The sequence below is a fragment of the Sinocyclocheilus anshuiensis genome, unplaced genomic scaffold (assembly GCF_001515605.1).
Source record: "Sinocyclocheilus anshuiensis isolate Anshui unplaced genomic scaffold, SAMN03320099.WGS_v1.1 scaffold536, whole genome shotgun sequence".
Classification (NCBI taxonomy): Eukaryota; Metazoa; Chordata; class Actinopteri; order Cypriniformes; family Cyprinidae; genus Sinocyclocheilus; species Sinocyclocheilus anshuiensis.
The window spans coordinates 1,861,261-1,872,040 of NW_015557179.1; the positions used below are offsets into that span (position 1 = coordinate 1,861,261).

At 36.1% G+C, this 10,780-nt stretch overlaps 2 protein-coding genes across 4 annotated transcripts in view; one reads left to right on the forward strand and one right to left on the reverse strand.

Moving 5' to 3' along the window:
* LOC107678537 (tubulin--tyrosine ligase-like) overlaps positions 1-7,572 on the forward strand; it is a 10,789-nt gene extending 3,217 nt beyond the window's left edge. The window contains exons 6-8 of one of the 3 annotated variants that reach the window (XR_001632946.1): positions 579-722; positions 2,102-2,547; positions 7,515-7,572. Coding sequence is in view for 1 of the 3 variants with exons in the window: in XM_016473826.1 (XP_016329312.1) it covers positions 579-722; positions 2,102-2,285 (328 nt within the window). In the remaining 2 variants the exon portion in view is untranslated. Of the gene's footprint in view, positions 1-578; positions 723-2,101; positions 3,540-3,696; positions 4,148-7,514 lie in introns of those variants that run through there. The other 2 variants (XR_001632945.1, XM_016473826.1) reach the window with 2 other exon arrangements.
* Positions 5,956-10,780, reverse strand: part of LOC107678539 (kinesin light chain 1-like) — a 37,480-nt gene continuing 32,655 nt past the window's right edge. The window contains exons 16-17 of the mRNA XM_016473827.1: positions 9,749-9,812; positions 5,956-7,730 (exon numbers count right to left, since the gene is read on the reverse strand). Of these exons, the coding sequence (XP_016329313.1) occupies positions 7,665-7,730; positions 9,749-9,812 (130 nt within the window). The 3' untranslated portion in view covers positions 5,956-7,664. The remainder of the gene's footprint in view (positions 7,731-9,748; positions 9,813-10,780) is intronic.

Consider the following 10,780-nt stretch of genomic DNA (forward strand, 5'->3'; position numbering starts at 1 on the left):
TATATATGTATATATGTATATGTGTTTCATCTGTATTTCAATTTAAAAAAACTATTTTAATAGTTAACTACTCTTTCTAATTAAATTACAGCTTACATATTTAAGTGAACATTTTTGAGAATAAAAAAAAAGCTGACATGAAATTCACAAGTTTGAAAATTTGTCTGATTTCTGTACAAAGAGTTCATGATCTAGAAGTAGTGCAGAATCTTAAATATTTCTAACTAATTTTATGTCATCAGTTCTTGAATAAATCCTATGACCTTGGTATTTTTAGTGCCACACTCTACTGTTTGAGCTACAGGAAATCTACAGAGTTTTAACATTTCTAATGCAAAATAAAGCATTTTCATTCAGATTTGTGCACCCCATATACTGACAATGACACCAACAGGCTCTCAGTGACTTTCAGTAACCAAATGAACAAATACATTTTGGACAATTCCTTTAGATCAGAGATCAATTATAACATTTTTTTCTAAAAGTCTGAGCTCACTGATCCGTTACAAAAATGCTTCATTTGACGATGTCTAACTACCTGTGGTGTTCGTCTGAAACCCTGCATCTTGTCTCAACAGGAGCTGTCTCACATGCATCGAGCCAGCCATCAGCACGAAGCACTTGTCCTACCAGAGCTTCCAGCTCTTCGGCTTTGACTTCATGCTGGACGAGATCTTTAAAGTCTGGCTAATAGAGATCAACGGGGCACCTGCCTGTGCACAGTCAGTACACACTTCTCATTTGTTATGTCAAGAATGTATTTGCTTCTTGCATCTGTACCAAAAATGTGAAAATCATCATGATTTAGTCCCTTATTTTCATATTTGGTGGCTTTATGCATGAAGAATTCCACATGATGTGTCACCACAAGGAGTTTTGGAAGACCAAAAAACCCCCTTTCCTAGCTATATTTATGATGGTAAATTTTACACTGAGGTTAAATTTGTTAGAGGAAGTGAGTCACAACAGATTCTAGATGTTTAATAGATGGTAGATATCATCATTTTCATCAGCGAGGGTCAGACTGTTGTTCTGACAATGAATTTTAAACCATGTAATGTCGCTGTTCTTCATCTGGCAAATAATTATTTTCTATTTAATAGTTAAGTAAATTTTTACAACATGTTTTCCAGAAAGTCACACTTGACCATTAAGTTGCACTGGGTCAAAAAAAAGAAAGAAAAAAGAACAGTATACAGTGGGTACGGAAAGTATTCAGACCCCCTTAAATTTTTCACTCTTTGTTATATTGCAGCCATTTGCTAAAATCATTTAAGTTAAAACTTGTTGCATCTTTCCCAAAAAGACTCATGGCTGTATTAGATCAAAAGGGTGCTTCTACTAAATACTGAGCAAAGGGTCTGAATACTTAGGACCATGTGATATTTCAGTTTTTCTTTTTTAATAAATCTGCAAAAATGTCAACGATTCTGTGTTTTTCTGTCAATATGGGGTGCTGTGTGTACATTGAGGAAAAAAAATTAACAAATGATTTTAGCAAATGGCTGCAATATAACAAAGAGTGAAAAATTGAAGGGGGTCTGAATACTTTCCGTACCCACTGTAAGTCACATCTTATTACATTTAGAAATATTGTAAAATACTGGTAAAACAAATGGTATACAAGCATTATAAACACTATACACATGTATTTTAGTTCCCTTAACTCCATAACAAATCCTTTTAAATGTAACTATTCAAAACAGAACAGAAATGCAAAATGTAAGTATAAAACAAACATAAATGATAGTGGCATTCATTACAAACAATGTTTATTATAAATGCCAATCCTAAATGTCACATGTCATGTCACTTTTTTTTATTTTTTTTTATTAATTATTTAAAGCCAAACAGAAACTACTGGCTTGAGGAAAATGCACTATACAAATAAACTTTGTTCACATGCCTCTAATTCGACACAAATCCCAATTTGTGTGCTCTGTACGTTTTGCGTGCTTGACTTTAATTGCATTAGTCGCTTTGTAATAATTTATTATATTTTAGACCACAGTTGCAGTTGGTAAAGATTTTTCTCCTACAAATGTTTCTCAAGTTATGAAATTGAAATGTTTATTGATATTTAAGTTTTTCTCTCTTGTAGGAAACTCTACCCTGAGCTGTGTCAAGGCATCGTGGATGTGGCCATCTCCACAGTGTTCTCTCTGAGTGCAGATGCCATCTTATCCTCACCTCCGTTCTCCACTTCTCCATCTCTATCCTCCAACTCCTGCTCCTCACCCAAGATCAGAGTGCCCCATCACTTCGGCCCATTCATCAAACTATAAATTGCTGTTGCTGGATGCTGCTGTTGCCGTGTAAGCCCCTCCCCATAGTCCTGCCCAAATACGTCAACCAATCTAGGAGGCATAAGGATGTACACCTGATCTTGGGGCTGAGCATGCAGGGGATTCATCACTGTCTGAAGAGGACAGAAGGGACATGAGGTCACCCTTGTAAACTCCTCTTCCTGTTTCCATCCATCATCTCTAAAACACAACCAGAAGAGTCCACAGAAAGAGCACAAGTTTCCAAAGTGCAGACTGGAAGGTGAGGAGAATCCTGCACATACTGGTGTAGCAGTACCCAGAAAAGTGTGATTTATTTCTAAAGCCAAGCATGTAAACTTATGATAACTGAGACTACAGTTGTTTGGGGCTTTAACACTCAAAAGACATGACTTTGCAAGCACACATTTGAATGAGAAGGTGTTGCCACTGAAGAGGAAGGTTTACAGTAGCTCCTTTATGCGCTAGATCTGTTGTGTCAACAAGACTCCTCAGGGCTTTCCCAGGCACCTTGATGAAGTTGAGGGTGGATTTGAGACTTTAGTGCCTTATATATATTCACGTCCTCACTAACACTAAGTCCCAACAAGCTAATCTGGCTTTTTGTACGTCTGTATGTGTCCCATCAGCTCTATCAGATTCTGTGTTCTGTGCTGTTAGCTTAGGTGTGTATTAGACAGTTTTCAAACCAAAAAAGAATCTTTCTCTGATGCATATATGTATGATTTGTAGTGTAGTGCACATTGTTGTGATGTCTTCAAAACAGTATTTGGTAGAAGTAGCAGAATATATGTTTGCATATTTATTTGTTTTTGTTTTTGAATTGTCTTGTTACTATTCTGTCCAGTGAGACCAGATTTAGTCTTCCCACTGATTCTGTTGCTGTTAATACAGACACATTTTAGGTCTGGTTCATAATTACTTTGTGTCAGGCAATCAAGAACATCTGATAATTGGGGATACACTTCCTTCTGCTTGTATTGTCAGGGGACAAACCAAAGCATTCACAACTCGCTTATTATCCAGTAGACAAATGATATATTGAAATGTCTATAATTGTCCATCAGTTTAGTTTACAATAGTTATTTCATTCATTCCCAGCCGTGTCGATTTATTTTCTGAATAAAAAAACCTTTGGCGGACTGAGATGTTGCATGTTGAAGCATGATAAAAGCAAGGCTCTTTATACATACCTAGAGAAAGGTAGGGTTTTTATGTTAAGATGAATGCATCACTTCAACACATTTTATATTGTTAAGCTTGTTTATGCATAACAGAGTTACAAAATTTCTCTTGATTTTCTTTTAGCACCCAGTATGGGAATGGTTTTGTGAGTCACTGAATAGGCTGTTATTTCTCCAGCCATAATCTGCACAGGTTCATGACCTGTTTCATCTTTGTGTGCATGCAGATGTGACTGAGTTCCAGTGGTTGGTGAGGTTCATTGACAGCAATGGTTGACCTTTACACTGTAATGATGACCGTGATGCAAATGACACACAGGAAAGTGGATGTAGAAGAAGAAGAAGAAAGCAGCATTTAGGTGATTATTTTTTTTGAGTTGTATGTAGCCTGAATAAGGGAAAACATGACCATCTAGCCAAAGATGAGTGTGAGTAAATATCCTCACTGCTGTCTAATAAACTTAACTGGTTTGATTTAAGTTGTGAAATGTGGGAATGATGTTGTAATAATGTTTTTCTCTCGGTCTGTTTGAGGAAAGATCAATGCAGTGTATGTTATTATTAGTGTAGTTGGCTCTATTTGTTACTGTAGTTCAGACCATTTGAAAATAACAAAATACACTTTTACTATGTTGAATTCGTAAAAGCCTAAAAGTATTTAAGTTATTCAAATAAAAGCATCCATCATGTGCAATAAATTTGTTTCCTAAATGCTCAGCATTGTCAATTTGGTTTTGAAAAGCAAGTACAAGTTTTTAACTTTTTGACTTAAGTAATATTTATCTATTACCCTTATTATATTTACATAAAGCCTGTGTTTATACCTTACTATTATACTCAACTCCTCTTGAAGAAATAGTTCACCCAAAAATAAAATTTGCTGAAAATGTATTATATCACTTGCTCACCAATGGACCCTCTGCAGTGAATGGGTGCCGTCAGAATGAGAGTCCAAACAGCTGATAAAAACATTACAATAATCCACACCACTCCAGGCCATCAATTAATGTCTTGTGAAGTAAAAACCTGCTTGTTTGTAAGGAACAAATCCATCAAGGCATTTTAACTTTAAACCTTCAAAATACCAGTCCATAATCCATAATAACGCTTCCACCATTGGAAAAAGTCCATCCGCAGTTGTCCTTTTACATCAATATCAAAATCCATTGATTTATTTGTTTAGAACTGTTTTTGCTTTTAAACAGTGCTCAATCTTTGCATATTTCTTTCCTGATACAGGAGGAAAGTTTTTCAACTTTTTCACTGGAAAAGCCATATTATGGACAGAGAATTGTATTTTAGCCAAAAGCAATAGTTTAAAGTTAAAAATGTCGATGGATGTTTCTTTCACACATGCATCTTTTCACTTCACAAGACGTTAATTGATGGACTGGAGTCGTGTGGTTTACTTGCATATTATTCTGATGTTTTCATCAGCTGTTTGGACTCTCATTCTGACGGCACCCATTCACTGCAGAGGATCCACTGGTGAGCAAGTGATGTAATGATACATTTTCCCCAAATCTGTTCTGATGAAGAAACTCATCTATATCTTGGACGGCCTGAGAGTGAGTGACTAATTTTCATTTTTGGGTGAACTATTCCTTCAAGTCGTTTCTCTTCCAAGTATCTGTAGCCGTCTGCCATGTGCTAGAAATGTTAATAGTACCATGATAAATAAAATTATTTTCACTTCCCCATTGTGTTCCAGGTAAGATTATAAAGATAAATCAATACATTTCATTACACTGTGTATCTACTGTATATCAGCTATTTAACCATATAAAGAAGCACATAGAACACAGAACATTAAATACATAGAATGACAGGGAAAAGTTATAAAACACTTCGACTTGCCAACAGGGGGAACTAGAATCCAGAAAATCGTACAGTAGCAGAGTACTTCTGTTGTCTTTATTCAAGTTTACCATACCATATTCAGAGTAACACACATCAAAACAAACATGGCAGTAAATGAAGTGTGGCCAGCACAGCGGCAGCCTGAGAAAGTGGAAGATACATGAGTCCAGTGCGAAGTTCAGAATACACACAAATATACACACGTACAACATGATACAAAACATTGACAACAAATGGTAGAAGACGGAGACAGACAGTAGAAATGCAACTATCAACAAACACAAAAATAAATATGTCAGGGTTATTTCATACAGGTCACAACAGTCCCCGCTGTAACATACTACACACAGGTTTGTCCTTAATTTTTAATGCTATATTGCCTTTTGGTAAGTTTAATTGGAACCTTTGAGAGTATATTTTGCGAGTGCCACATCAGTAACCCTGTTTTAAAAAAAATAAAATAACAGCAAGGACTAAATATAACACAAACTGATCAACAGTCAAAAAAAACGCAGAATATAAACCATCTGAAAATAAATTTCTAACATGTGAAGGGCACATTTAGTCCCACAAATGTGTAACAAAGCTGAAATTAGTGACATAAAACAAGTGGATGCTCTATGTATAAAAATGTAAATGATATATTTATTCGTTTAGAGTACAAAGATAACCGAAACACAAGCCAAGCAGATATTCCAGCTTTTGTCAGTAAAACACTGCATGTGAGATCAAAACCAGCTACACTATTGCACATCGTCACAATGCAGAGCATTAACATGCGTCTTACAGAGAAAACACACTTATACACACACAACATGAATGAATTACTGCACGAGGCAGTCATATATTACACCCAAAGAAAGTGTTACATGGATATGGAGAACAAAGAAAGTAGAAAGTCAAGAAGGTCAGTTGAGCAGTGCACTATATTAGCATAAATCCATGACATGATACACTGACAAATATTGGGCATTTATTTGACCACAGTATTAAAAATTAATAATTACTTTGTAAAACCATGACCGATATTTGACCTTACAGAGCTCAAACTGTTCTGCTGTCACACTCAAAATCAATAACTTCCACATTCATTAGTAAGAATCTGCCTGAGGCACTCACAAGGCACACCGCTTTCAAACAGGTACTGTAGTTAAACATCTGGGGGCAGAATTCATGTTCCAGTGCATTTTAATCTGGAGTAGCAGTACTTATAACTCCATTTGAGATAATAGCATTGCTTTACCTCATACATAACAGAGAGAAAAAGGCTTGCTGTTGTAATTGTTCATGAAAACTTGTAATATTAAGTTTATAGACCTTATTAGCAAATATTTTAGTGCTGGAGCTGCTGTGAGAGGTGAAACCAGTCCATCAACCGAAAGCATCTATAAACCAAACGTAACCAATAAAAACTGAGGTAAACATGTCAATTTAGTTCTGTAACATGCAAAGGGTTGATAGTGTAACATTATCCTATCAAACTGTTCAAAGTGCTGTGTTACTTTGCATAATCAATCTGTTCTTTCAGTCCTGAGATTTAATCCACATTCTGAACGTATAGATCTCCATGGCAGCGTAACCCACTTTAAATTATTTTCTTTTTACCACGAGGGAGGAATTTTCCTATTTCTTTCATTACAAACCAGATCCCCTCCCACTTCTCAAAAGCAATAAAAAAATGTGCATCATTGAACCATCACTCATGTAAACATAGAACTTCATAAACACGGTGCTGTTCTCTCTTTATCAAGGGAATAAGTTTGATTGAATCAGTACTTTAGCATCATGGTCCTCTAGTGTAACTCAAGGTATAAACAACATTAAAGTCGTCAATAGCAGAATATTAAGTCACAAAGAGGGAAAATGGTACAAAAAAAAACTAAACTTAAAAACATGACAATTTTGTCTATAAACACTAAAATATGCACACCTCTGTCTCTATAATCCTTAATTAATAAAAACAGTCATATAGTTGTTGGTTTTAAAAAAGCGTCAAAGTACATGTCAAAATAAAACAAAGGAAAATAAACCACATGAAAGCAGCAAAAATGCCATTAGAGTGTCTAGTCTCGACCTGAGCCTGAATAGCATTATTTATAATTCAACTTTGCAGAACTTAATAATGTCAAATTTGTTGTGCACTTTGGTTCTGGTTGAGTTTTTACACCAGTTGTCATTTCTACAGCTAACTTACCACAAATTAAATACATATACAGAGACACGAGAGCAAAAGTCCCCTCCGGAGAAGGCAGTCCTGTCTAAAACACAGTTCACTTCAGCCCAATGATGAGACCTCTTAGTACCTCTCTTCATCGGGACGTCCAACAGCAGACCTTCAATGCGCCAGGTCAGTGTGACTGGAACTCAGGTCCCGTGACTTCCTTAGACGATTATTTTGTTCCTGATGGAAATGAAAAGAAAGAGATAATAAATGGACCTCGGGAGATCCTGATGGAAGTGAATGACTGTTCAGGGTAAAGTCACCTCAAGATATGTTATACAAACACCTTTTTGTGAACTGAATCAGTACAAGAAACATATATACTGCAGCTTTGTTTTGCAGTCTATTTTATACCATTTAATCCCATTATCAATTAACACGTTAAAATTTGCATTCATTGACATTTTGCCAGGACACAGAGTTGGAAAAAAGCCAACAATCTATACTATACAGTAGGGAAGCAGCCATATTTGGGTAAAGGGTGTGACCTAAAAGAAGCCCACAAAAAAAGTACTAGTACAGGCCAAGCAGTACTTAAAGAGAAATCACTTGCCTGAAGAGTTTTCTTTGCAGTATTTCTTATTCAAACAGGAAGTTGGGGACATAAAGGCCTTGTCCCTATACTATATAATATGTGAAAACTAGTATGCAACCTACTATGTCCAGCGAGATTCTGAAGTGCACATCTAATTGACACTTAACTATCCCATAAGGCCACATGACAAATGGCAGTCAAGCAATGCAACTGATGCCATACGTCAAATGACAATGACTACATGCAAAATGCATGTATACATTTTTTTTAAAAGTCGTGAAGTTTGTTCCTCTTTTCGGACCTTAGGTTTAGTTTACAACACAACTGCGAACCATAATTTGCTACTTGCTAATGGAAGCTGATGACAGTTTTTAGTGGCAGAAGCATTCAGATTCTAGAAAGCTTTTTTTTTTTAGAAAGAGATTTTCTAGAAAGAGATTTTTATCTCTTGAGATAAAAAAAAACTGTAAAAAAAAAAAAAAAAAAAACAGTAAAAACAAACAGTTTGCCTTAAGGCTGTAAGATTTCAGGGTTTGGGGGCCACAGAGCACCTACAGATGACTCTGGCCGCTGGAGAGCATGAAACTCATTTGCAAAGCAAAAGAGAGAACGAGAACGAGGGGGAGGTGGTATTTGCTTATTTGCCAGCTCACGAGTGAAGTGGTTTTCGATACCGACCGAGTTTAGTGGGGCGCAGGGACTCATAAATTGTTTATTGAACTGCACTGGGGAAATCTTTGCTCATAGGTCTGTACAATCGAACAAGTGTGTGTATATGTGCACTGGGGCGCAATCTTGTTTTTTGACATTGTGACTGACTCAAGGAACAGCTCAACCACAACGCATGTATACATTTTTTTTAAAAGTCGTGAAGTTTGTTCCTCTTTTCGGACCTTAGGTTTAGTTTACAACACAACTGCGAACCATAATTTGCTACTTGCTAATGGAAGCTGATGACAGTTTTTAGTGGCAGAAGCATTCAGATTCTAGAAAGCTTTTTTTTTTTAGAAAGAGATTTTCTAGAAAGAGATTTTTATCTCTTGAGATAAAAAAAAACTGTAAAAAAAAAAAAAAAAAAGATTCTACGTTTTAACTGCTAAAATGTTAGAAAACTTTTAGGAGTATGTTAGCATTTAGATGTGGACATTTTCATTACATAGTGTCCTTAAAGATTTAGACCAAATAACTGAACAATCAGAAAAATCTCATTTGAAATAGTATTGTTGAGATGACTATACATTTCTCTTTAGATATTATAAACACACTGAACAATGCACTAGCTCAACTTTAGGATTGTTTCCTAACATGATGTTTTTTATATAACCCAAGACCATCAATGGTTACGAAGGATTTTATCAAACAATCGTGTTATTCTGTGACCACTGTAAGATCTCACTTTCATTAACATGTTAATATGGTAATGATGGAGCTGTGGGTGTGTTGATTACAGATGCCCCCAAAAACAGAGTACAAGACTAAAAGACTGAAAAGTGCCAGACAGATGGGCCAGAAAAACAAAACGGAGAACAGGAGGTACTGAGAGAGACAGAAAGGAACAAATATATTCAAGATGGAGACATAGCAAGAACAGATTGGGTGAAAAACTGAAGAGAAAGCTGTCAGAAGAGGGAAAGAAAGAGAGCAGTGAAGGATGTGGTCTTACGTTGAGTTCACCCACAGGTTTATCCGGCTCGTTGAGAACTCCAAGAGAGCTGGCCCTCTTCATGCTGCATCCGAGAGAGCCACATGCAAGCACGTCAGTTAGGTCAAAGGCCAGGGGTGAGGGGTCACGGTGGGGTTTGTGGGATGGGAATGTGTGGGTTAAAACATGTTAATGCAAATTTCACTCAATGATGTTACCTTACAATGTGAACGGAGACAGAAACACCACAGTGGAAACACATGCACTGACATACTGTGTTACGTTAGTCATCCACCATTTAGGTTTTGACACTTCCCTCATTACTCAGATAAATATTTTCATACAGAACAAAAAAATCTGTTTAAATGTAGTGATAACAATACTGCTAAAATATTTCGATTCAGTCCTCTGATGTTTCACTTATTATGTAAAAGGGGTCTGTTGGTACTCACCCTCATGCTGTTTCAAGCCTGTACACTTCTATTTTTCACAAACAAATTAATAAATGGCATGTAAATGTATTACATGTTTTGACATCGTTGATGCCAAAATGCCATTGGTTTTCAGATATATTGTAACTGAACGTGAAATGCTAGATTGAATATGAAGGATGCTATTTTTTATTTATTTATTTTTACAAAAAGTCTTTTGCATCTCTCAAAAATATAATGGCCTCACTTTCAGTCTGTTCCTCACACAAAACCATTGTACTAGTCGTTTGGACCACTTTTAGGGTTCCGTTTTGAAGCTTGACAGGTGTTAAAATCATTAATGTTTGAAAAGATGTGAGGGTATGTGATGACAGAACCTTAATTTCTGGGTTAACTATTCCTTCAGGGCCAAAAAATTATTATTTTGTTTTTATTACACTGCACAAAATCATATAGACTAAATAGACGCCAAACAGGATTTGCAATGGACCATTTTCACATTTCCAGGCTTTTCAGAAGCAGTTGTCGTCATAATTAGCTAAACATCCATAGTGGAGAACAGGGGACTACAATAAATGATTTATTGTAAATATTTGCTCAAATGGGGCGGGGGGGGATTATA